Raw genomic sequence first — 27,595 nt, 5'->3', positions numbered from 1 at the left:
GCTCTCAGTTGCAGATTCTCCACCACAGCAAGTTGTGTCAGTGAAAGCAGGTATCACCTAGCAAGCAAACAGTCACAACAGATTCATCTTCTAGTTTATTTCTTTAATTCTACAACAATGTAATTCTCTTTAAAAGGAAATCCAAAACAGAACAAAATATTCAGACTGAACAAGGAGCACTTGTTGTTACAGGAATTTGCTATGTACAGCCATACACTCGACAGACATGAGAAGGTTCAAAGTGCTTAACAGAGGGGGTGAGAGAGGAAGAAGAAAAAGCACGAGTGATCCCTTTGTGAGAGACCCGTAATAAAAACTGCTTGGCACCAGGCTCCACCAAAGAGACACTCAGTCACACTAATGCTTGAAATGCTTGATGCATTTATACACTCACACCTCATGTGACTACTGGGCCATTGCAGTGATGCCTCTAAAAGCAAGTCAGCGTGAGTGGAAAAAACAAAACCCCAACATATGCATACTGGGGGTGGGGACACAGCAACGTTAACTGAAGCCCACATTACCAGCCCCTCCCACACACAGATCTGTCCACAACTCCAGCATGCTGTTGCAATACTGAAAAGCACACTTTCAGTCTCACTTTACTCAGATGCACCCTGTGGCAGTGTTTACTTAATGTCATGTGCAAATAAACAGCCTTTCCTCTCCCGTGAGACCATTCACATTCATGGATTGTTTAACAAGACGTCCCTGTGACTGTGGTGAAACTCGAAAAAAGGGAACTCACGCTGCTGGTCGTCAATGTGGGGAAGGTCAAAACGCTTTGGCTTCACAAGGGAGTGTGGAGTCTTAAAATAATAAATTGTCTATTTGGACACAATTGCTCCATTTTGTTGCCATCAGATGTAGTTTGTGGAATTGACTCATCTTTCGCGAGAGGGCCAAAATAATATATTTCAGTTCTCTTTGAAAGACTAAAGGTCAGGCTGTCGAATTAAACACACTTCCACAGGAGGTCGACATTAAAAAGCACACACTTTAAGCCGGTTGTTTTGACCACCTAAAACAGCAGCTCCACCACCAGATGGCAACAATCTCAACTCAGCATCATGCACAAATCCAACAGGAAGTGACAGGAATGGGCTCAGTCAAACAGTTTTAGGATAATTAAGTAGCATCAGGTTGTCAATCACAGTTAAATGTCTGCGTTTCCTCCCTTAGTCCAAAACTTGCTGTGTTTATATCTACAGCAGCCATCTGACACAGCGAGCTGGATCATGGGGAATAGAGATTGGCAGTCTGAACAAAGATTATCAACCTCGTCTACGCTTCTGTGCTGTACCTTTAAATGTTCCAGCTGAACAGTAATCAGGGGAGGGGTTTACAAAAAGATTTGCAACACAACAACAACCCATTCGCGCTGGAAATCTGAAAAGCAGGAGTCACTCAGCAACTAGAAGCTCAGTATGTGAATGTATGTGTGTCTACATGAACAAGTGTGGATGCAAGTAGAGGTAGTGTTTGTAGATGGGTGTGAATGGTATAAATGTATGAGAGCTTTAAAGGGGGCAGGGCTTCATTTTGGGTTCAGGCTGCTTGTTTTGGACCACTGTTCACTCAGTGCATAGACATCTCGTTGGCTACCTTTGACTGCTCACCCCCTCATAATGCTGAAATCTTTACATCCACACATGCTGTGATTGGCCAACACAAAATATTCTGACGGGATGCTGTAGCCAAAGTTCAGAACCACCGCTCAGTCTGCGTTTCTGATTATCCTGTGGCAAAAACTGAGTTAACTGGAGTTTTAACAGCAAGTCAACAATACAAATATCAATAAATAAAATCCAAGTAGGGGGAGGAGAGAGAACCATTACAGCATCAAATCAGGTCACCCTGCTTCTCCATTTATTCATAAAAACAAAACAAACTGCCTTAAACAGATTGCAAAATATAGGTATTTTATGCAATTTCAAAAAGAAAAGAAAAAACTTTGGTGACTAATTAAGTGCCACTATTCAAAGATTCTATACATTTTCTTAAATGCTATGTAGGTATCTGAATATATTATTCCTCTCATTTACTGTACAAAAGTTGTGTCTGTGTGTGCACAAGTAGTTTGTGAATGGGTGTGAGGATGAGCAGGCGTCTCAGCGATGCTTTGACAGATTTCATGTGGCGTTACAGACCTGGGAAATGCAGAAAGCCCTTTCTACTGCTGCTGTGCTCCTCCGATTTAGACAAAGTGGAATTTGTTTCGTAGTGGCTGACAGCCACCTGAAGAAAAAAAAAAATATATATATATATACATAGATAAAAAGATGTCTTGTTGTGAGCTTTACACCCGTCTGATTAGTACCAGAGGACTGAGGGGAGAAGAAAAACAAAACAGGTTGTTCCGTCCCAGTGCCTGCTGGGTAAAACAAAACTGGATCTTTTGGCAGCAGTTGGCCGCACCGTCGTGTGCTTCAGTTTGTCCACGACAGACAAACTGAAAAAACGTCGGTATTGATGCAGGTCTATCGGCCAAACCTGTGTGATGTTAATGCTTTGAAACAAAAAGCCAAAGCCTGAAATCAGCAGAGTCTCACAGTGAGTGCTCCCTGCACACGAGTAATAAACAGTCTGTTGGTATGGAGGAGCAGCGCAGCACGAGCTGTTAAAAGACCAAATAGCCACAAGCCTTTTCCTCTCACTAACTTGCTGCATGACTTGTCTACACGGGGGCTTCAAACACAAAATGATTCACCATCCTCACCGTGATCAGGATAAGGATGCCAAACTACTGAAAAAATTTTTAAAAAAGCAATTAGAAAGGGAAAAAAAAAAAAAAAAAAAAGAAAAAAGTGCATTTAAATATGTGAACAGCACAGAATTTTACAAATTCACAAACTCCAGGAGTCCAGCCTCCTTTCTGTACTCTGGACTGAATCTCAACCATAACTAAATGTGATGTTCACAAAGCATCAAGGGCTTTTTGATTTGTACATCACTTGTTTGCCACCACATTTGTGCGTCTCTTCTGAAAAGCTGCTTAAAAGCTCACCCAAACAAAGCAAGCACAGTTGAGACTCGGCCCACAGAAAGTTAAAGGCTCAATTCACCCAGTTATCCAGAGTAATGACACTGCAAACAAAGGCTGCGGCCAGTTTCTTTAAGAGATACACTTCACTGTTTTACACACTTTTCAGACAAGCTCTCCTTTAGACTGAACATGTGACTGAGTGTATGCAAGCATCCTCACAGCACTCTTACAAAGTCAAAATGGCAAAACTTGCCTCACTCTCAACAAGTCTGAATATGTGGAGCCTAAACAAGCTTCTTAGGCACTCTGGTTTAATTTGGAATATGATGCACTTCAGCATTCCCAGTCCAGGAGAGGGAGGAATGGGGTTTTCAAATGTACTGAGCTCTTGCACACAATGGTAGAGAGGAACAAATATTCCCAAGTGTGCCATTACTAGTTGATGGTGACAATACAAATGCATGTATGGTAAATATCACCTGCTTACAGAGGTTCTTGAGCAGTGGGGAACATCAATATTTAAGTGACCCATCTTTAAATAGGATACTATCACTTCAGTCACTTTAGCTGATGATCAACCAATGTCTGAAAAGCATGAAGTCAGTTTTTCCACAGAGGACTTCATGCAGTTTATTACTAACTGATCAGTCTGCGGTCATGTTATCAAGTCATTACCATCAGAAAGCAGCATTTTTAAACGAGATTCTGAGCTACATAGCCGGAAGTATTAGTAATTTTAAAACCTAGTTTCCTGCACTTTTAGGACAATTCTAAAGTGTAACAGGTTCAATGGGTATGTGCCTCTCAGTCAGATCAGTCTTATTTTAATGTGGAAATCATACCTGCAAGTGTAGCATTGCAAAGTTGGTCGTTTGATTGGGGGATGAATCTCACACTGGATCAGGCTTCTCAAATTTGCTTGTTACATGTATTCAGATATAAAAGTGTTTAGGTTTCATTTCGGACTGTTTGAATATGTAACCAAGTTTTCTGGTAAAAACAGCCCAACCTTACAGCATTAACAAGTTACACAAAAATATGCTGAACTGATAACATGACCTGCAGACTAATTGGCAGCAGAAATCTCAGATAAAGTCGAATCATAATAAATTTTGCTGGATTGTTGGTACCATAGGAAGTGAGGGAATATGACTACCATCTCCTCTGGTGATCTGGATGAATTGTTCCTTTAATCTTTCACTGAGACATTGGCTTGCTGAGGGACAGTCTCGTGATTGCCAGGATGTCAGAACACCCTGCAGAGATGAGTCCATGCTCCAGGCTAGGAGATGAGAAACCTTTGATTTTTTTTTCAGGATCTTCAGGAGAATCTTTCACAGACCAAAGTCCTCCAGGAGACTTCAGCAAATACAGTGAGACAATGTCCTCTGCCTGCCTGGTCCAAGGCACCAGGATGTCCAGTTTCATTCCTTTGTGCGCAGTCCCATCTCACCAACATGCCACTCAGCTTCTCTTTCACACATACACTCACACTCAAAGTGCAGCAGCACTCACAAAGTTGGTGGGACATTCTTTAGCTCCTGTGCTCTTCAGCAGTGCTTCCGCATCAGCGACTTGCAGCTCAGCCCGACTCCCGTCTGTCCTGGTCCTCTGGACCTCAGTTGGAGCTGGCTGTAATGGGCTTCTCCAGCTCCAGGGTAGCTGAGCCATGCTGGAGATTGCTGTAGCAGGTCTTACAGACACGACTGGGCTCAAACAGCTGCTGGCTTGGCACTGGGATCCTCTGGTCGCAACAGCTGGCACAGAACACGTTACCGCAGTTCCTGCCAAGGAACACGGAGATGTTATTTGGGGGACTCTCACGTTCTTTACACCTCAAGTTACCATGCGTCCCTGTGGTAGATTCTTAGAAAATAACACCCCATTTAAAACAGTTTACTTAAACTGGACTGATGTGAGGAGTTGGGTTTTTTGTTTAAAAAAATAAAATTAATAATAATAATAATAATATAAAAAAAAAAAGCTTTCAGGGGAAGAAATAAATTAAGAAAAAATATCAAGTTGGCGTGTGGGCTAGCTTATCTGGATCAAGTTTATGTTAAACTACAAACATTCACTTATCTAGGAGGTCCACACAGGGAAATACTAAACACTGATTTTAAAAACAGGACTTAGGTGCTACTTATTTAAAAAAAAGAAAATAAAACCCCACACCTGGTGAAGTGACGTTGATCTATGATTCAACCATGTGTGACGCATGATAAACTTTTATTTTAAACATGATTTGAGAGTTGTGGGCAGACTCCACCCATCCAGTTTACAGTGCAGCTCTGCTGTGATGTTCACTACATGCCGCTTAGCAGAGGTGCTCCAAACAGAACATGTTGATTATTCAACTCAAAACACTGCTGTGATCACTTGACAGACAGGTCACACTGAAGATTTCAAACACCCATGCTCTAATTCTGATGTAAGGCCATGCTCACACACACAGCGCTCCCTTTCAATTGCTTGTAACCACACAGAGCAGAAAGTGAATTAGATTGTTTTTCTTCCAACTCTTTACCCTTTTGCACCACCAAGTGGCTTGAGAGGTGTCTTACACCATGCTGTGCTGCTGGGAAGTGGGATGCAGGGTTGGTTAGGGGCAGCATGCTGCCAGGGTGTGTGCCGTGTAGGGGTGTAACGGTTCAGAGACAGAATCTGCAGTAACAAACGTCCATGGTTTCCAGATGTGCCACGGTGGATTTGGAGAATCGTTACAACCCTAATGTTGTGGGTGAGTCGGGGGCAGGGTGCCGATGTGATGCTATACTAGGATGGTCGAGGCTGAGGGATCAATTTAGTAAAGATTTACAAATTTTCCAATGAAACGGGCAGCCTCTGATCGAGTGACAGCACCATGCTCACTGTCACAGCCAATTCAAAACTGCTGTATGAAAACACACTGCTACTGCTGGAGGACACACACAAATCAACCCATCTCAGAAATGAAGAGGTTTCCCTGAGAACTTGCTGATTGCCAAAACAGAATGAGGGGATTCAAATGCAGCAGGTGAGTAAGGGAAAGGGTGAGGTGGGATTGGGTTAGGATGAGGAGGAAACTGAAGGATGCTGGGTTGAAAAGGCTGGAGGGTGGGTGGGACAGGGGAGCCGGATCTCACCAGACCTCCTGAACAGGCTCCCTGCCACTGTAGAGGAGGAGAGGGGCAGAAAATGGATAAGTACTGCTGAACCGCAGAGAAAAACATAACACTTAAAAAAAAAAAAAAAAAGTCCTGATGGAGATGTGTTGTGTTTAAGTTGCATTCACAGGATTCACACAAATTACATTTACAACTAAACATCCTAAGATTCAACCTCAAAGTTCTCCTGAGTGACTCATGTGATCCACTGACAAAAAGGGAAATACAGAGCAGTCAGCAGTATAAAAGGAAGTGATGACACCAGGAGGAAGTGTCCACGAGCTAATTCACCACATGATTATCAACCTGACCACCCAGTTTTGTGTGGACACATCGGTGCAAAACAAAGGGCGTCTACAATAAATTAAACAACCAATCAACAGTTTACTTGGCTCCCTGGCTCTTGTTTATAGATTGACATAGTACAGACAACCAGAGAGTGGCGCCTCATTTCATTGGCAAATGAAATGCAAATTAGGTCCTCAAATTTTAAAAATAACTTTCCTCTCCTGAATGAAAGACATGATACTGGGACCAAAAGCCTTAAATCGTGCAACTATCCTGACTGTTCATCCACAGCAGGTGTAGAGAGCGTGCAGGACACTTTCTTTGGAAGGCTACTTCCACACAGTACAACAGACTTCTTACATTTGCACAAAGGGCATGCTTAAAGACTTTCTAAAGATTTCATACATTAGAGAGTAACACTTGGATCAAAAAGGCAAATCTGGGTCACTTAATTGGCTGCATTTAGAATAGTTGGGAATCATGTCAACAGGGGCACATGGTATTCCTTTGAAAGACCCACACTACAGTATTCAAGTACGCCATCTGTTATTCTGATTCATTACCTTATTTAGAGGGTTTAATGATGGTGCCCATTTAAGTGGTACCTGTTGCATTTTATGTGGATGCTGGAAATAAGACTGGCTGCCCCAGCGGCAGGGAACCAGGAAACATCCAAATAAACAAGGCAGGAAGTGTATAAGACAGATTTCTCCTATACAAGTCTTTAATTCACAAAACAAAACCCTTTGCTTTATTAATAGTAGACATAGCTGATTAATAGCTGCCAACATTATACCAGTTCTGAGTACTGCTTAGTGCGTCCTTGAAATATTTTGAGCAGTCACAGATTACATCATGTTTATCATCCATACATGTCTGTGCAGGGACACAGACATGTATATTTTGAGAAAAATGCTTGAAGTGAGAAACTCTTATTTTGGCTTTCAATGCAAACAGATTAAGCTTTGGTCCATAGAGAGGAAGTAAACCTCGTCACAAACGGGTTGACAAAGATTCTCAAGTTCATCTTCAGGTACCAAGCATGAACAGCCTCAGCTGAACCTACATACAAGAAGCTCATCTGACCCGAAGAGGAGTGAGCTAAACAGCAAAGGCCTCAACAGGAGAGAAAGAATTGATTTGTGATAACTGAGAGTGAAGGCCTGAGATTCTGCAAAAACAAAGCTGTTCTCACCTGCAGTGATGTTTCCTGGTAGCAAGCCAGAACCTGCTTTCACAGCCATAACACTGGGCTGCCAAATGATCAGGGTACCAGCGGGTGACCTGCAATGTTTGGGGAAAGTATCAGTTCAGTTTCCATATACCGAGCAGCTCATCCAGGTTCTTCTGCATTGCATAAATGCTGCTAAAAGACCGCTTTGTGAGCCTTGTGCCATCCCTCCCTGACGAGGGTCTTTATATGGCTGCAGCTGCTCACCTCCGTGTCCTGCTTGTCCACCTGCTCCCAGCTGGCCTCAGAGAAGAGCTCTGTGCTGCAGCGCGACAAACAGTTTGGGTCCAAGTTGTACTCAGAGTCCGTCATTGAGGTCTGAATGGAGGGAGACAGATGATCACAGTAAGGTTCACTTTAACTGGCAATGGTAAGCAGGGCAGTCTGAAGTGGATCGCTTCCATTTACAAGTTGTAAACAGATCAGAGGGTCAGTTAACTTTCAGTGGCTTACCACTTCATCTCCAATGTCTCCATTGATCCGGTGGGAGATAATGTGCTGTTGACTCTCCAGGCGGCTCCAGAGCTCCTGGACTTGCTTCTTCAGAGTCTCCACCTCCATCTGGTGCCCCGCTTCAATCTGCCTCAGTCTTTGCTGGATAGCATCATTGTGCAGCGTCAGCCCATCGTCATCCAGATGGCTGCGAGTTGGCTGCTCAGGGCTCATGGTGACCCGGCCTAGCAAGGCATGACACCAGCGGTGCTGAGAGCAGCTGCCTCGTGGGTGGAGGATCAGAGAGTTGCAGCTTGCTACGGATACCTGACGGCTCAAAGGGGCCCTCTCCACATTCCCTTTGGCCCAGTAAGGTGCTCCACTTGGCTCCCCTTCGGAGTTGTCCCCATTACAAAGTCCATCCCTGCTAAGGTCAGCACGAACTGACTGAAAGGCACTGACAGAGGGCCGCTTGCTGCCCTCGCTTAAAGTTCTGATCAAGCCATGCTCACTAGTCTCCAGCCCCTTCTCTTTCTTGGAAGAGGGAACTGGGCTCCTGCCATCACTCATGAGGTGATGGTTTAAACCAACAGGTGGCTGCACAGGGAGCTCCACCCTGCCACAGACCTCTTCAGTTAAAGTCTCTGTGGAGCTTTCCATCAAGGAGGTCCTTTTATCTACCAACTCCACTGACTCAGGGACACTGTGGTCAGATTCAGAGTCAGGGCAGCTTCTCTCATCTAAGCCTTGTTTTTCAGGTGACCTATACATTAAGTCACTATTTATAGTTCTATGAGCTGCAGGCTCTTCTGGCTCACCTGTGCTACACTCCTTCGGTACATGCGCAAGTTCTTCTTGTACAGAAGATTCCTCTACATTCTCCGTCACCAAGTCCTCAGTTCTCTGAGATGCATTGGCTTCCTGTTGATCCTGTTCCTCTTCCTTCTGTGTGGGCACAGAAAAAGAGTCACCGTTCTCCTGAGCCTTCATCTCACCATTTTCTGGGAGCTGACCATTAGCGAACATGTCTCTCTTCATGACAGTCTCACTGACGTCCACCATCTGATGCTGCTCTACGTGTCCATCCACCTCCTGGTCTACAGCATTAAAAACCTGAGTAGTATCAGCATGGTCCTCTCTTGGCACGTCGCATCCTGCCTCCTCCTTTGTGGCTTCCTGAAGGATGTTCACCATTTGTCCCTCAGCCACACCCACTGCCACAGAGAGCTCTGCCTCCTCCGCTGTATCTTCTGCTGGGTTCACAGAAGACTCTTCTCTACGTTCAGTATTTGAGCCCTGGGATTGCTGCTTGCTGTGATCCATCTCAGAGCCCAGTCTGTCATGATATGGCTGCACCTCATCCTGGTTCTCCCCTCCTTCAGGCCCCACTGCCACATTGAGCTCCAGAGACCGCCGGTGGTCCTGCCACTTCTCATTCAGGCTTGGGTCACTGGAGCGACGGTTGGGAGCCAGTGAGCTTCCCAGCTCACACGCACTAGGCAAGTTGTCAAAGGAGCGCGTCTTTGTTCGCCTTAACAGGAAAGGAGAAAAATAATTACAAACAAGCGGCATTTCATTACATAATAGCCTAGTATGCTTGACAGCCTATAATTTAATGAGAAACTGCAAACAAGTATAAAATGTTTGCCTAACAAATCACTCACATGTCTGTCTCATCAAAACAGACATTTCAGCAAAGACCATCTCTTTAATTCTGACCTGGCTGTCACAAACTATGTAAATGAACGGGCATTCACAGCACTTCTAGTCCTATCGACCACCTGAAGCGCTTTAATGATAGCCTTAAAGACTACTTCCTGTTGCACTTCCAAGATGTTTTGACTGTCGTGAAGAGCATAGACTGCATCTAAGCAGAGCATGTGACCAGCAGAGTGGAAAAGCCGGCCCCCCTCTGGCTGTGGGAAGTCTGTGGCTTGCGTTTTATCTTACACGATAGGGAGAAGAGTGGGAAGGGGTCGGGTGCCAACGCGCCAGGCTCACCTGCCCAGGGGTGCATCTTCCGGGTTGGCACCGGGCACTGGGTAGGGAGCGCAGGAATCATCGGAAGGAGTGGTAGGGGAGGAGCTGGGCAGATAGACGGCCGTCCACAGCATCAAATTCCGTACATGACACACTGGATGGAGAACCTGAAACAAGAGCTGCAAACTTAACTCAAGATATAATCAGACATGACGATGACAAAGGTTATCTGAATGCAAATCTTTAGAAAGGAGTGGAATAGAATAAATGAATGAACGAACAAGAAGTGCCTAAATCTGGGATGATTAAAGTTTTATAAGATTTGTCAAGAACATCTAAACTAAACTTGTTCCAAGAATGTTGTTTCTTTTCATACCAAGAGGACAATATTTATGTCTGCCCGTCTCCACCCACACAAAACAAATGCAAAAGTAGTAACCACAAAAATGCAATTCTCAGAAGGGTGTCAAAAGCACTGGTATTTCACAGTATTTTAGATTTATTGCCAATTGTTATGTACAAAAATTTACAGCACTCTTGGGTTCCTTAAAAATAAAAAAAATAAAAAAAAAAAAAGAAGAAAAGAAGAAAAAGCAGCATGTGAAGACATGCTGTATGCAATGGCAAGAAGCACAGAGCTTGATTCTGAGATAGTTAGATTTGACAGTTTCAAACAGGACGATCTCTTTAAAAGCTTCCTTTTATATTGTATCCTGTTCACTTCTAGTCAGTTTTGTTGAAAGCAGAAAACCTTTGAATGAGCTTTAGGAAATCTTTCATTTAACTGCAGGAATCGATCTGACGGACTTTCCACTCATGAACAATCCAGACACCTAAGTTTCAAAGTTCACTATATCTCTACAGTAATTCCACACGTCTTTGTTCTGTAGTGTATGCAACAACAAGAAAAGCTGAGGTATGTCTGAGACAGAGCATCATTGGAGCACTGCTAGCTGCACTCCATATGACAGGAAGGACAAAAAGTGGATCAAAATTACTGATGCAGTTAGATCAGTAATAAGGGTTTTAAGGAACTGCTTTACTAAAATATAACTGAAATGCAGTTATGTTATTCACTTTATTTATACTTTTCTCATATCAGAGCACGCAATCAGGCCGCTACATAATGCCGTCAGACACTAGTTTCTATTCCTTGTCCTCACTCTTAGTAAGTGTAAGTAGGTGCACTAACACCACGTGTTGAGTAGAGCTGATAGGTTAATGACAGCATAATGAGTGTGAGACAGTCAGCGAAGCTCACAGTAGAAGTATTGCTGTCTGAGCTTTTCACTTTGGTCAAGTAAGTCTATGCAACTTTTACATTTATGTAAACATGGCAAGAGAAAAGCTGTCAGCTTCACTGTGTAATACCTCTGAACTAGTGAACTGCTGCTGACGCAGTGTAGTAACTAACAACTGAATATAGTGACATTCTGTCACTGACATCCCCATCCAGCTTTCTGAGCTGGGAGCCGATCAATTCTGTCCAATAGCTAGGTACAGCCCCAGTTGTCTTTAAGTTTAAACATTAAATGTTTAAGTCAGAAAAGACAAAAGACACGAGTATCTTTGCTTCCTTTTAGCAGGACTGAATGGTTAAAAGTGTTGACGTACAATTTCGGAGTGTGAGGAGTAGAGCATGTTCCTCAGAGAGCGGTTGGCTGGCCTCAGGAGTGACCAGACCGAGCAGGTCCTCTCCTGAACGTGACGATCCTCCCTGTCCTTGCCGCTGTTACACAGGAAAGTACCGAAGAGGCAGGAGTAGGTGTGTTGCACCAGTTTCACCTGCACAAATGTGACACAAACACTTGTATACAAATTATCAAGTATAACAAAAGCATGGATAAAAAGTTCCTCATATTACATTTTAGCGCACCATGAAGGTAAATGCATATCAATCTCTCACATCTGGAACCTCAATGTAACTACACTTTAATCAGACACCATTATGTCTGTAGATAAATTGCTCATTTTTGATTTTGGATTCTGTTGTTGTTTAAAAAAAACAAAACAAAAAAAAAAACAAGACCACACAACATTGAATGTACACACCAAGAAGGCTTCATTGAACTCAAATGAGCATGGAAACTGCCTCTGCAGTTGGTGAACACAGTCCAGCCACTGCAAGAAAACAGGGCAGCGCTCATTCAGGTCCTCTGAATTTTCTCCATGGCCACATCGGTCAGCAAACTTGTGGCCGAAGTCCAGCCATTCTGTCTCCACCAAAACTTGGAAGCCCTGCATGAGATAATCCGATAAATGCTTTTATCATTTTCACATTTTATTTGCATACAACAACATTGTCATCTCCATCCATACCTCAATAGTGCGGTAGTAAGGGTCCAGCAGTAGCTTGGACAAAGCAACAATCTGTGGTGTGCGGTCCCAGCCATCAGAGCAGTGCACAAGAACAGGCCTGTGGTCTCTGTTCACAGCGTTGACCACCAGCAGAGCTGCCTTCAGTAGCAGGGACAGGTGTTGCAACCACTTTGTGCCCTCAAGTGCAGAAAGCCAGCTGCAAACAGACAGCAAAAGCCTATAGTGCCCAGTTTAAAGCTGAAGTGCTGAAATGAATATAATCTTAAAAAAAAAAAAAAAAGTCCAACAACACCATGTTATGAGACTAGGACACATACATACACCCTGACCCACATAAATTATGATTCTTTCACATTACATAGTTTATAAATCTAACCGCAACTGTGTTTTCTAGATCAATAGAGATACACACGAATTACCATCTCATGGTTCACACACACACTTATCTCCATCTTGATCTGCAAACCATAAGGGGGGAGGGGGAAAAAAAAAAAAAAAAAAAAAAAAAAAAAAACTCCACACAAACACTTAAAGCTGACAATTCAGCTACACATCACTGCAGTGTTGAATATGGCAGTGCAAAGGGAAAGAGGGTTTGGGCCAAGTTCTCAGTATCAGGCGCAGCTGTAAGGCCCAAGTCAAAACGGCTATGATTGCTAGTTACATCCAGCTACTACTAAAGGTTGTTGGGGGTTTTGAGTTTTAATAGTTTAGCGTTAGCGTTGTGTCATAAAATCTTGACTTGGGAAATCTGGGTGTACTGCTGGAGGCATATTTACAAACACATACTTGGCTGGGTCAGGCATCTGAGTGCAGAGGAATCGTAGAGACTGGAAACTCTTGCGAATGGAGTGGATGTTAGCCATTCCCATGAAAACCACCTCGCAGTTGGGATAGTATTCTGAAATAAGATGAAAGTAACACTTACTATAAGAAAAAATTGATGTCTTTAAGCCAAACTGAGCTGCTAAATCGAAGACACACTGACCCAATTCTGTATGCGACTTGGGACCAAACAGACGGGACTTACCTGGGCATTCACAGCCTCCACCTTTGGCCCTGTTAGCTACAGCAGCTGCATAGGACCTGGCATCTAAGATCAGTAACTTCTGAGGTTGGCTGGCCAGTGTCTCCACCTCTGAGCTGTTGGTCATGGAGGATTCTGACAGGCACACACACAAAAACAAAAGAGTTACAGCTCAGGTTGTATAAAGCACCTTCTGGGGGCATAAGTGAGATTCTTTCAGGCACATCAAACATGTCTTTAACAGAAGTTTACTGTAGTTTGCAGCTTCAGACAAGCACCAACAAATCAGACAAGTCAACAGTGTCTGCTGCAAATTCATAAAGACGGCAACACTTCAAGAAAATGTGCAGTGGTAGGTGTATGTTCAGCTGGAAGCATGCATTTGTCTGTGGGCGTACACGGCATGTCAGTGAGGCTGACTGAAGGCCATTTTACACAGATCTCACTGCACCACTAAGGCCCCTCCTTGTGATAGCTTTGCTTGTTTACACTGAACTAAAGAGAGCCAGCATAACGCTGCAGCAGTGAGGAGTGTTATGAATGAATGCTGGGCTAACATGATGTAACAGTAGTTTCTAGTATGATGCAACACAGGGACCCAAATTTCAAACATATGGGTTCTGCTTTCAAAACAATAGCAAGCAGGTTAACAGACTTTGAGAAAGAAGGGGAAACATTTCAGCTCTGACAACCTCTGCTGCCAAATAAAGCAGAATATTAACATATCCTACTCTGAGTGGGCAGTATAAAAGTGTCTGAGTGAGAGCTCTTACCAAAATCAGTGTCAGGCAGGTCTGAGCTATTGGTGTAGCTACCGTTGGGAACATGTTTTTGGGAGCTGCTGTCCACGGCACAGGCCTTAGCAATAGACTGAACCAGGTGCTCATCATCAGCGTTCCTCCAGCCCCACCAGCTGACCTCTGGCTGGCCACAGCGGGCAATTACAGCCCCAGTAGTTGTATGCCTATGTGAAGGGCAAGTGAGAAGTTAGACTGGTAATGTCTGGCCAAGGTAGAGTTTATTTAATGGAAGTACTCAATTTAATGATAGTAATACCAGTACAAATCCTACAGAAGACGACGACAATTTATTCCCTTTCACAGCATTTTATACTACTTTTAACTTTTCTTAGATTTCCAAAGACTTAGAACGCACAAGTATATTAAAAATAGAACTTCATTACCACAACTCAGTATGTCACATGTATGAGGTAGACCTTTTAGTTTTTCTTAGGCACAAAGCTTCAGAAATGCCAGTTTATGCAATTTAATATACTAAAATAGTAAAAAACTGAAATTTTATGTTCTGTGATGCACAAAACAGGCATACGAAGTCTTCACTTCTGATTGGCTCAAGCATGAAGTTGCCCAAACAGTGCCAAGCATTATTAAACAAAAAGAGCCAAAAAAATGCTTGAAGCACTTCCAAAATTGGTGACGTCAGTGCTTTTGGTCGGGTAGCACACTCTAAACACAAAAAAAAAATAAAAAAAATAAAAATAAAAAATCAGAAGCTAGGAGGGTTTGTGGCACTGATATAGAACAGTCAAGATTTTATCCAACAATTGCTTCGTTTCCGCTGCATAAGGAAGCTTTTTACCTCTCTAATGATAAACAGGCCAAGTGTCTGCTTTTAATAGCTGCTTTAAAACACAAACCTGTAAACTACAGCAGGAAACCTCTTCCAGGAGCGGAAGGCTGCCACATTTTCTAGCTCTTTGTCAGTAATCCAGGCTGGCACTAGGAGTTGCTGAGGATAGCTGGGGCAAAGCCTGGCAGTGCAGAAGGGCACAAAGAGCAAAGTTAAACAAGGAGAGGGAACACCAAAGGATTGTGATGGCTCAACAAAAGTCTCTGTCTGCAGACACCTAATCCTGGGCCAGCCCCTTATCTGTCCAGGGTTCAGCACTCATGGAGTACAATAACACAACCACCCACTGTTTAACACATACTGACTTGTGCTGTTTGCCAATGAAAGCAAAGGATGGAATCCATCTTCTAGCTGCAATTCTGAAATCAACACGGAAGCAGTATCCTGAAAGAAAGCCGCATCTACCTGAACTTGCTGTTGATATCAGATATCCTCCAAGCATTTTGAGTGTCAAAGCCCATCCTCTCCACCTCATTCTTGAACCATGAGGTCACATGTTCACCTACAGTGACAGCAGAGATGTCCGATAAGCAAAATACAGGTTTGGGTAAGTTTCTGTAAAGACAAGCGAGCAATTAAAAGGGTACCTGGTCTGCACAGCTCGCCATGCTGCTCTTTCTCTCCTGCGTACACCTCCATGCACCAGGCGTGGAAGGCAAAGGCAAAGAGGTCTTCCAAGCGAGACGGAGGCCTCACTGCTGTGTTCAGACGTTTCAACCATTCCTGGCACTGCTCAAAGGTGGAGATCTGACATCTGGGGATAAAATTTAAAATGTGATCTTTCAAAAAGAACCAAATGCAGGAGTCTAGTACTCAAAAACAAAAATAAATATTAATCTTTACTAATAGTACAAATTTTATCTTAAATGTTATCCTCAGTTTTCAAGAGAACATTTCAAACCCATTTACTGTCATTTTGTCATACAAAGCAGGCTCACACTAATCACCTAATGTCTTTTTTTGATACTGCAGTGATTACTACAAACATACGGAAGTGATATGACTCAAAGTTTCTCATCTAGACAAAGACAGGAAGCTTCAATGGTCATACCTGATGACTTTACAATCCTTACAGGTGACATGAAGCTGGAACATCTCTCTACACTCCACACACTCAATGAGCTGAAGAGGAACCTGAAGAGGGGGGAAAACAAGGAACCGTCACATCACTTATACACTGCAACACTAGTGTATAGCCTTAAAAAAAAAAAATCTCAAACCCATGCAGTCAGTACAGGTAGTGTGGCAGACTCGAGCAATCCTTTAAGCAAATTAGTGGTGGCTGGATAGTGGCTTCATGCCAACACCACAATGTGCTGATGTGCAAGAGCAGTTTAAAGTATAAATAAAAACTAAACCATCAGACACAGTGCTAAAAATTCAACGTTAAAAGGTTATTTGTTGAAGTACATTTTAATCACATCATCATAAAATCACATCCCATTCTGCTCTGCAAATATAGACTGCGGTCAGAAAATTCAGACTCTTTCAAATCTTATTTCAGTTTTACTCAAATCCTTCAAAACCTACACAGCACACCTAGGAACAACTGAGGCCATTGCTTAAGAGTGCTGAAGAGTCAGAATAAATCAGTGTTTATTAAAATTTTGATGGGAAAACTATATAATCCCACCACCATAAATATATAAAAAATAAAAATAAAAAAAAAATCTTAGGATGAGTCCACACAAGATGTGGAAAACTTGAAAGAGTCTGAAAACTTTCCAAACAGACAGCACATAATCCTCTTAACTTTCCTTTTGGTTCCCCATTTGCAAGGAGAAAGAAAAAAAGCAATCATCCTAGATCTTACAGTTGTATCTGCATTTCCCTTTGGCACAAAGCCATTTTTCCCCTCTCCCCGGCACATAGCAAAGTACAGAACCGGCTTGTGCTTATGACTTAACAGCATACTTTAAATACTGCAGGGAAATACCTATGCTGCCTTTGACTAAGCTTTGTTAATTAGATAATATTTCAGTAGCTCTGTGGGATAAAAAGTTAATGTTCACAGAGTCTGGAGTCATGCATGATCATCAGCACGTCAAGCTCTCCAGACATATGCACAGTGGCAGAGTCACAGCCATATGGAGATTTTATTGTAGTATTTAGAGCAGGGGTGGGCAATTCCAGGCCTCGAGGGCCGGTGTCCTGCAGGTTTTAGATCTCACCTTGGGTCAACACACCTGAATCACATGATTAGTTCGTTGCCAGGCCTCTGGAGAACTGCAGGAGCTAATTTAGCCATTTAAATCAGCTGTGTTGGTTCAAGGACACATCTAAAACCTGCAGGGACACCGGCCCTCGAGGCCTGGAGTTGCCCACCCCTGATTTAGAGGTTGGCAACCTAAATGCTGTGAGGATAGATTTCCCCCCATATGCATTTTTTGTCATTTCTAGTTTAATCCAGCACCTTGTGCAAAACTAACAAGCAGTTTTCTAGTCTGAGGCCAGCTTGTTAACAGGCAGATACACACAAAACTGTACAGTTTAACCACACCATGCAGCTCTTCCGGGTACTTACTGACATCTCACAACAACAACTCTATGCAAAACAAAGAGAATACTAATGTAAGCGATGCATGTCGATTTGTGTGAGGCTGGCGTCACCGCACATTCCACACATTCATGCATCTTGCTGTCACAACTTAATTTCCACTTTCTAATCTGCAACCCTAATCTAGCCACCATGAAAATTCCTGGGCTGCTTGTTAACAACCTCTCGCTCTCTTGCAGCACATCCCACCCCTGATTTGTGAGCTCCGGCAGATTTGCCATGTGATGCAACACATCCAAATATGTGTGAGGAAAATGCTGGCTGTGTGACATGGGCACAGGGAGGCACTGTGTAAGGCATGAACCAGAGGGTTCCTGAGGTCAACAGGAAACACTGATGGATGCACAAACTGTAGTAAATACACCAAAATAAATAAATGTTCCAGTTATTTGGATAAGTTGTCTTTGAGACTAAAACTGGTGTATTCATACCGTCATTTACTGAATAACTACAGCTTGTATGACTTGGAAATAAGAAAAAAAAAAAGCCACACACACATTCAACTTTTCAGAAAGATATTACTTGTTGATGAGATTCTTTGTGCGTTTGGTCTTTTAATGAGAGTTGAAATGACAAATGAAATAAAAACATTTCAACACTAAAACAATGAGCAAATAAACTTCTCTATAGATGATTAAACATTTTCATTGAGGCGGAAGTGAAACAACAAAAACTTCTGTAGCACATGATTGCACATTACAAAACTGTCTTATGGTTGTACGTCACTAGCCGATTAGCTTTATCAAATGATGGCAGATACTCAACTAAGATAAACAACGGAAACAAAAATTAAAAAAAAAAAAAAAGTAATAACTTTTTAAATACTACACAACATAGAAAACAGTTTAAACTAAAAGTCCAGGACCACTGGGCTTTAACAGGCTGGTAATACGAGGTAAAGGTGGCCAGCAGGCACCAAGACCCTGGTGAGTTTAGGTCTTTAAGGCAAGCAAGAGGCTAGCTGCAATATGATGAGAAACCATGAAAAGCCAATGAAATTCACAGACTAGTCATGACAGGGTGACTACCACTGATAGTGTAAAGGGTCCTGTGTAACTTTAGGCTCTAATAAATCATCTTTTTCTGAAAAAAGAAAAAGTAAAGATCCATACAAGGCCAGTGTGATGGTAAATGAAGACCATACTTTGTTAACAAAGCTTGTCTCTAACATAGTGAAAAAGGATGGAAAGAAAGGCCCTGGCTGTTATGCAGGAACCTGTGGGCCAACTGCATCCATGGCAACGGCAAGTTCCAGAGAGAAGCCAAAGCGAGCAGACGAGTGTAGAAAGAGAGGTGATGAAGAGTCACATGGCACTGCTGCCAGTGGAGAGCAGCTTTGAATGGCCTGGTCACCACAGTGCTCTGTCCATTCACAAAATACACACATACTGATACAGCCTCCAATGGAGACAATGTGGTTCATTTTGCAGCGATTTTGTGCCACGTGAAAGATTTTTTTTCTCTGAAGCTACAACACTGAAGCGCACTTGTCACTTAGAGATACTTACATTGACAACTGACTTTTTGAACTTTATGTGTAAGCGGTAGTTGGACATTGCAATAATGGCATCCTCTGCTCTCCCCACATATTCTGTGAACTCCCCGTGCAGCTCAGGAAAGGGCACCTGACAACAGCAGGAGAGAAAACATGTCAAATAAACGGCAGAGCTACACAGACACAAATATAGTGGGAAAAGTCATGAGTCATATGACAACTTGAAAGTTGTGTCAATATTTTGCCCATTTAATAATTAAAAAAAAAAAAAAAAAAAAGAGAGAGAGAGCCAGAATCCAGCTGACTCAAACAAAAAGAAAAATAAGTAACCAGAAAGAGTCAGAGTGTCCAACTAGGCAACAATGAGTTTCTGAAGAGGTGGTAAAAGTTTATTGAAGTGTTCTGAAGAAACACTTCAATCCTCAACACAAACTCTTGAGCATAAAGGGTAAGCAGAAGCAAGCAAAAGTCCCACATGTCATCAAGGTTGTGTAACTGATTAGGAAAGATTTACACAACTGTCACCGAGTTTGTTTTCGCCCTCATACTGCACAAAACAAGCAGCTAGTTGCAGTGGTTTTCTTACCTGCATGTTTTCCTCCTCCAGGACGGGGGACTTCTTGGGGAAGATCTGATTGGCCTGGATACACTCCAAGCTCTGCTGCCCCTCCTCCTCCTACAGTGCAATAGTCTGTTAATGTTTCTAGTTAACTAGTACTAACAACTTTAACTATGACATTCCTCTTCACACACATTCCTTTTTTGTCTGACTACTTTCTAATCTGTTTGGAAGATGCATGCAGTATATTTTTGTAATGTAGTGGCTGTGGTCAAAACTAGGGCTGCCACGATTACGTCGACTATCAAAATCGTCGACGACTAATTTAATAGTCGACGCGTCGTTTGAAGCTTTGTAAGATCCCAAAAGACGCAGGAATAAGTAGTAGGATTTAAGAGTGTAATAACGGACTGAAACAGAAGATGGCAGCACTGCATGTACAAGGATGCCAGCTGCCGTTAAACCCCGAAGAAGCTGTGTCCCAGAATTCATAGCGCAGCCCAGCTCAGTTTCCAACAATGGCGGCAGCTAGTTAGTTTTAATATTACTCTTATTATTCTTTCTGGGTCACAAAATAAACGTTTAACATATTTTCAGGCGAGAATGTAGCTGTGTAAACCTCAAATATCTGCTCAGTTTATCAGGACACCACATATTTTCAAAAGCGCTCCGACATTTTCGGAGACGTCTGTTACCCACTAGCTCGATAGCGAGCCGGGGGCTAGGTCACTAGAGCCGTGAGAACACCGGACTCCTTGCAAATTGTTTTCAAACCCGCTACTCAGGTTAAACATGATATATAAGTCACTTAGATAACTTAACCATGTTATTGTTTGGCTTTTTTTTAGCATTTTATTTGTTCCTGAGTAAATCGGTTTGGCTGAGATTAAAGTTATAGTTTTTACACAGCTAAATAAACATCAAGCAGACAACTGATTATCAGAAGTGTGAGATGCTTGAGAATATACTCTGGTGTCCCGTTATATTTTAGATAGTAAGGAGTTTATTAAACTTCACCGAAACAATCTGCAAATTTCATTAAAATTTAATAAACTATCATCTTGTCTTTATTTTTAGTTAGCACAGACCTTAAACACTTAAAGCTGTAAGCTAATGATAGTTATATTAGAGCAGATGCTGCTGGTGCAATAAGCTGTACGTTTTACGTCCAATGGATGATGATCTGATTAGTCGACTAATCGCAAAAATAATCGGTGACTAGTCGACTATCCAAATAATAGTTTTGACTAGGGCTGCCACAAACTAACTATTTTATGCTTATACAGCCACACAATGATCTTGTGCTGACAGTAACAGACTCTGTAGCATTCTTGTTTGGCCATTAACAGATTTTAGTCTGTCTTTGCTCAGTTTTCAATCCAAGTTTGTTTGAAAGAGATGATAGATATCACACAGTGGAAGAACTTCCTCCGAGATCTTGTCTGAACACGAGCAGAGCTAATATGAATAGTTGCCACAGCTAGAAGAGCACCATGCCTAGGCCAGACAGGGACAGGCACAACATAGCAGCATGCCAAAAATGGGAACAGAAGAAAAAAAAAAAAAAAAAAAAGCCAGGTTCAAAAAAGGCAATGCATCAGATCCAGAGGTTATGTCATAGTGCAATGCAACAACTCATTTCGGCAGTGGAAACTGAAAGTGTTCCTGCATAGATGGCAAACTTGGAGGACCTTTGATACTGCTGACACTGACGTAAATATCTGCGTCCTGGTAAACCGTGCTGATTAAGGGTAAAAATCAATTGAGAGTTCCGATTATAGAGACAGTACTCAGGCCACACAACAGTTACAGTGGGGCAAAAAAGTATTTAGTCAGCCACCGATTGTGCAAGTTCCCCCACTTAAAATGATGACAGAGGTCAGTAATTTGCACCAGAGGTACACTTCGACTGAGAGACAGAATGTGAAAAAAAAAAAAAAAAAAAAAAAAGAAATCCATGAATCCACATGGTAGGATTTGTAAAGAATTTATTCGTAAATCAGGGTGGAAAATAAGTATTTGGTCAATAACAAAAATACAACTCAATACTTTGTAACATAACCTTTGTTGGCAATAACAGAGGTCAAACGTTTACTATAGGTCTTTACCAGGTTTGCACACACAGTAGCTGGTATTTTGGCCCATTCCTCCATGCAGATCTTCTCGAGAGCAGTGATGTTTTGGGGCTGTCACCGAGCAACACGGACTTTCAACTCCCGCCACAGATTTTCTATGGGGTTGAGGTCTGGAGACTGGCTAGGCCACTCCAGGACTTTCAAATGCTTCTTACGGAGCCACTCCTTTGTTGCCCGGGCGGTGTGTTTTGGATCATTGTCACGTTGGAAGACCCAGCCTCGTTTCATCTTCAAAGTTCTCACTGATGGAAGGAGGTTTTGGCTCAAAATCTCACGATACATGGCCCCATTCATTCTGTCCTTAACACGGATCAGTCGTCCTGTCCCCTTGGCAGAAAAACAGCCCCATAGCATGATGTTTCCACCCCCATGCTTCACAGTAGGTATGGTGTTCTTGGGATGCAACTCAGTATTCTTCTTCCTCCAAACACGACGAGTTGAGTTTATACCAAAAAGTTCTACTTTGGTTTCATCTGACCACATGACATTCTCCCAATCCTCTGCTGTATCATCCATGTGCTCTCTGGCAAACTTCAGACGGGCCTGGACATGCACTGGCTTCAGCAGCGGAACACGTCTGGCACTGCGGGATTTGATTCACTGCCGTTGTAGTGTGTTACTGATGGTGAGCTTTGTTACTTTGGTCCCAGCTCTCTGCAGGTCATTCACCAGGTCCCCCCGTGTGGTTCTGGGATCTTTGCTCACCGTTCTCATGATCATTTTGACCCCACAGGATGAGATCTTGCGTGGAGCCCCAGATCGAGGGAGATTATCAGTGGTCTTGTATGTCTTCCATTTTCTGATGATTGCTCCCACAGTTGATTTTTTTCACACCAAGCTGCTTGCCTATTGTAGATTCACTCTTCCCAGTCTGGTGCAGGTCTACAATACTTTTCCTGGTGTCCTTCGAGAGCTCTTTGGTCTTGGCCATGGCGGAGTTTGGAGTCTGACTGTTTGAGGCTGTGGACAGGTGTCTTTTATACAGATGATGAGTTCAAACAGGTGCCATTCATACAGGTAACGAGTGGGGGACAGAAAAGCTTCTTACAGAAGACGTTACAGGTCTGTGAGAGCCAGAGATTTTCCTTGTTTGAGGTGACCAAATACTTATTTTCCACCCTGATTTACGAAAAATTTTTTTACAAATCCTACCATGTGAATTCATGGATTTTTTTTTCACATTCTGTCTCTCACAGTTGAAGTGTACCTCTGGTGCAAATTACTGACCTCTGTCATCATTTTAAGTGGGGGAACTTGCACAATCGGTGGCTGACTAAATACTTTTTTGCCCCACTGTATTATCAAAAGCATGCCTGGGATGATAATACATTACCATGGCCCCTGTCAAGGAGTGTGGGTCACCCAACAAGGAACTCCGGCCTGGATCTGTCTGTAGAAAAACAAAGAGACAAGTAATTTTTTTTCTTTTTTAAATTTAAAAAAAACAACAAAAAAAAAAACAAAAAACAAAAAAAAAAGTTTTATTAAAAGAAGGAAAAAAAAACCCAAGACGCCTCCTACCCATGCTCATTTTTTGTTTTACACAGAGACAAAGCTTTAAAATTGTGTCCAATTTTATAGTCTACCAAGAGCTTTAATTCTGGCAGATTTATCTGCCTCCTCTCTGATGCTTTGCCCTTGCAGCATGCAACATGTCTAAACGGGGGATGGACTATCGAGGAATCTCTCATAGATATGCATTGTCACTTGCAAACTGAGTAGTACATATTACCAGTAACACAGGCAAGGTAAACCCCCCCCCCCCTCCCCCTCAAATAAGAGTGAACAGAGTCATCTCTTTCAACACATCTAGGGCAGGGGTCCCCAAACCCAGTCCACGAGGGCCGGTGCCCCTGCAGGTTTTAGATCTCACCCTGGGTCAACACACCTGAATCACATGATTCGTTCATTACCAGGCCTCTGGAGAACTTCAGGACATGTTAAGAAGGTAATTTATCCATTTAAATCAGCTGTGATGGATCAAGGACACATCTAAAACCTGCAGGGACACCAGCCCTCGTGGACTGGGATTGGGGACCCCTGATCTAGAGTTTACTTCAGCCTGTCAGCATCACAGATGATTGTCAGAACTACTGGCACAAAACCAAATGAACTAGCAATTGGCTAATCAACTTTCTCAAAGCATTTCACTATGAATCCTGATCGTGGATCTCCACTGTAAAAAAATAGAACTTATGGAAAAACAAATTAGCAAATTGGTCTGACTAGTTGGCCAATATCCCTAGTAAGAATTTCATTGTCATTTAGGGACACTACTAAACTGTCATTTCGCCAGAAGTGAATGCATCCACAATTATGTTCGCAAATTCAGTTCAACATGCATTTAATTATTTAAACCAGAAACCCTCACCTTTGCCCACACACAACCCTGGTTCTTGATGGTGTGGGTGTGCTAGAAATACACTGAAATCCACTTTTAAGGTTTCAAACCTTGTTCTCGAAGCTGGCCCAATCCTGTATGTAAATACATGTTTGTGCAGACACCAGGGTGGTTGAGGGGTTAAGACGCCAACCACAAACTACAATATCCCCAGTTTGACTCCAGACCAGATCTCTGCTGCATATCAGTCTCAACTCTGACCAACCTCATTTCCTCTCATTTCTCTGCTGACATGAACAGAATAGCAGCATTTTCTACATAAATTTTAAGTGTTTCTGTTGGCATTAGAAAGCATGTGAGCATATTTTTAAGTTTACACATATAAAAGAAAAAGTAGTAGTAGAAGCAGAAGAGAAAAAGGAAGGATCCAGGGAGTGGCTCATAATACGCTGAGGCTGTACATGAGCACCTGGATGCACAAATGCCTTTCCCATGCAATGTGTCCAGGCATTGGGAAGACTAAACGATGATCTATGATATGTTGGGCAGTCAGAAAAATGGCAGTATGGGGAAAATCCAATGGTTGGATTTACATGGTTAAAATTGAAGAAAATGAACAAAATGTGAAAACATAGATTTTTAGACTTACCACAAACAATCACTAATGGATGATAAGCAGACCTGATATCCTGTGTGGAAACTCTCACAAGTTAGACATGGAAATCTGTGGAAATGAAAGTGAATAATGAGAAAATGCTTCTCCGTACTGAGACACACAAGCTACAGAAGCTCTTTTGATTCACTGGCAAATATAGATGCCCTGGTGGTCACAGTGGCTTGCATGTGAGCTCAGATACCACTTAAAACTGTACTGCAGACTGGAAAATAAGCCAGCTGGTTCTCCGAGCCTACAGTTTAGCTTGCATAAAGACATGGTTCAGGCACGTGAACTGATCGGCTAATGTTCACCTTCAAAAAAATAAAATAAAAAATTAACAATTATGTGCACAATACATATTTAAGAACATACAGTCACATTTTGAGGTTCTTAAAGGGTAGTGAAAGAAATCAGAAATGTTAGTGTTCAATGAATTGTGCTTTGTGGTTCAACTACCCAACGATGGTTGGTAATTTGCCCAAAGGGTTGGCCAAGCAGAGCCAAAGACATTGCAGGACTTGTCCAGTCGCTGAAAGTTTTCAAGTTCCTACCCAGATTGCCCTTGAAAGAGCAAAAGAAATGCAACTTATCAAAAACAGTAAAAGCAGCAGCAGCTTTGTTGGTCAGATCATGTAAACCATCAATAAAGAGCTTTTTCTTACATTCCGTTATCGATATCCTCTAACATCACTTTTCAAAAGGCAACCCGTTAGGATCTCTCAGCAAACAGGCCCACAAGTAGTTGTAAAGGTCAGCTACGCTTGCAAAGACTGAAACTTGATCTAAGAGGGTCAGTGGAGGGGCAGCTCAGGAGAGCAACACACCTTCTCAGGAACATTTAAGCAGCCTGGAGACAGAAAGAAGACAAAATATCCCGCTGTACTGCCAAAAGTATCTCCGGTCATTGAGAGAGGTGTGAAGGAGGCAAACGAGGTCATTACTTCACTGAGAGTAGAGGCCAACTTTTACTGCTGCTGCTACCTGATAAAGCATATCTGCCCAACACACGGCTCTGTTTACTGCAGCCCGCTCGTGACCCGTGGCTACGGCTCAGTCTGGCTCTCAGTTCAGCAGTCACACAGAAAAGTCTAAGCCCCTTAGAGCCTTAACCTTACTCCTATCCCGTGACAGGCCAGTCATTTTCACAAGTGGTAACATTATCGACACTATAGCGTCGAAATGATAAGGAAAAAACAAGAAACGAGACAATGAACCAACACGTTTGACAGCGGAGCTTTGCGTTTACAGCCCGGTAGCCATACTGAACAGCGCTGCTAAACAGTGTATAAACGCAAAAGCCTTGGCTAACTTCGTATTTGGGGAAAGGGATTTCCCAGCTCAATTTTAACACTTTGTCGTTACCTTTTACTTCACTACGGTGAATAAAATGTAAACTAGACTTAATTAATCACCAGTTAATGTTATTTCAACTAGTTAGTATTCGATGTAAAGATACCGGTAGTTTTGGCCACTAAAAAATAAGCTACGGTCAACCCAAAAACAAATGCTTCTCGCAAGTGCTCTGCAACGTTACATTAACACGTTGCTAGTTGACGAAAAGCCGTTTGCAAGGGGGAAAAAAGAAAATGGCTAACGTTTCTTGTACTAACAGGTTGTTAAGTCAAGTAACTGCTCTTTCGTTTTTTCCTTTTTATTTTTGAATAGCGGTTAGCTAGTTTTTCCTGCAGCCATGTAATGTAAACTGTTGGCTAACCAGTGTTCATCAACAACCACTCGACAGCGTAAAATAATGCTAGCGAGCTAACGCTCAGTCGAAGAGCTATTTACATGCAAACAGTGGAAATTAACATTTGCTGGCAGACAGTGAACTGTTATGCAGCGGTCTCTTAACACTCGACGTTTGGCATTAAAAGCCGTGACAGAGAGCAGCGCGTAGATCTGCTAGCTAGCACTAGCTGGTTAGGCTGAAGCTGCTTTCTGCAACTGTTTTTGTTGTTATGAGATGGAGGGCGGACCCCAGAGCGGAGGCCTCTGTCAAAACACACCGAGCAACGACTACAACCGGCGGACTCACCAGTCAAACGAGTGCTGAGGTGTTAGACGACAAAGACTCATCCGGAACTTGTGCAATTACCAAACATTAAAACAACGTGTCCAACATGAATCATACCAGAGCCGAGGCCAGCTTCACTGCGTCCCTTTCCAACACCGAGCCGTCGTCGCCATCGCCGCGAACTCTCTCGTCTAAAGAGCCCTACGTGTGAGTGACGTCATCGCGTCAGAGCGGTTCTCTGGAAAAGGGGAGGGGCTCAGCCACACGGTATGTCATGTAAACACTGGCAAGTGGGATGCCTGATAAATTAATATTACAACAGTTTTAAAACTTTTTTTTTCTTTTTTGTATTTAGGTAGAAAGGCGATCTCAAGTATCATCGATTTTCAAACGTCTTATAAGCAGATAGAGAACATCTAATTAAACAAATGGGACACTATATTATATATGCTAATTTTACACACTAAAGTAAAATATGTAGTTATATATCTGATTGGTGAATGAAATTAGAAGTCAGATGTTTGAACTCAATGACATTTAGTCATCAGTGACATTCATTCAATCTGAAGAAATCCAAAAGCATTATTCTTATTCCTAGAAGTTCATATTAATGAATGTAATAGTGAGTCATTTTCCTAAATAAATAAACATTCAGTCTACTTTGTTTGACTGGGTTTTCTTTGAAAATCCAGTGGTGTTTATTGTCATATTTATAAGATCCACAATTGCCCAAGTATCATCGTATGCTTAATATAGTGGACATGAATGACCCTGAAT

The 27,595-nt window shown here is 42.5% G+C and overlaps 1 protein-coding gene across 2 annotated transcripts; it reads right to left on the bottom strand.

Moving 5' to 3' along the window:
* Positions 1-82: 82 nt before the first annotated feature.
* On the bottom strand, positions 83-27,482 carry mtmr3 (myotubularin related protein 3). Of its 2 annotated transcripts, XM_026187278.2 has the most exons (21): positions 26,936-27,482; positions 24,796-24,870; positions 23,139-23,195; positions 19,698-19,787; positions 19,125-19,241; positions 16,111-16,193; positions 15,647-15,813; positions 15,465-15,561; positions 15,067-15,180; positions 14,183-14,373; positions 13,413-13,544; positions 13,172-13,283; positions 12,383-12,578; positions 12,116-12,301; positions 11,678-11,848; positions 10,085-10,230; positions 8,105-9,614; positions 7,859-7,969; positions 7,616-7,704; positions 6,112-6,138; positions 83-4,770 (listed from the first exon to the last, which is right to left on the bottom strand). In XM_026187278.2, the coding sequence occupies exons 3-21, from the start codon at positions 23,139-23,141 to the stop codon at positions 4,605-4,607; spliced, it is 3,708 nt and encodes a 1,235-aa protein (XP_026043063.1). In that variant the 5' UTR covers positions 23,142-23,195; positions 24,796-24,870; positions 26,936-27,482; the 3' UTR covers positions 83-4,604. The 2 variants fall into 2 exon arrangements, with proteins under 2 accessions (XP_026043063.1, XP_026043065.1); XM_026187280.2 differs by lacking the exon at positions 6,112-6,138.
* Positions 27,483-27,595: the final 113 nt, after the last annotated feature.

Source organism: Astatotilapia calliptera, chromosome 12 (genome assembly GCF_964374335.1).
Source record: "Astatotilapia calliptera chromosome 12, fAstCal68.1, whole genome shotgun sequence".
NCBI classification, from domain to species: domain Eukaryota; kingdom Metazoa; phylum Chordata; class Actinopteri; order Cichliformes; family Cichlidae; genus Astatotilapia; species Astatotilapia calliptera.
The sequence above is the reverse complement of the archived record's forward strand: the minus strand, read 5'-3'. Positions and strand labels throughout refer to the sequence as shown.

Bases quoted from the DNA above. Each gene is read 5' to 3' on its own strand.
- mtmr3 (XM_026187278.2), bottom strand. The intron at 13,284-13,412 runs GTAAGTCCCGTC...ATCTTATTTCAG, and splicing joins TGGAGGCTGTGAATGCCCAG to AATACTATCCCAACTGCGAG. The intron at 9,615-10,084 runs GTGAGCCTGGCG...TTTCCTGTTAAG, and splicing joins GAAGATGCACCCCTGGGCAG to GCGAACAAAGACGCGCTCCT.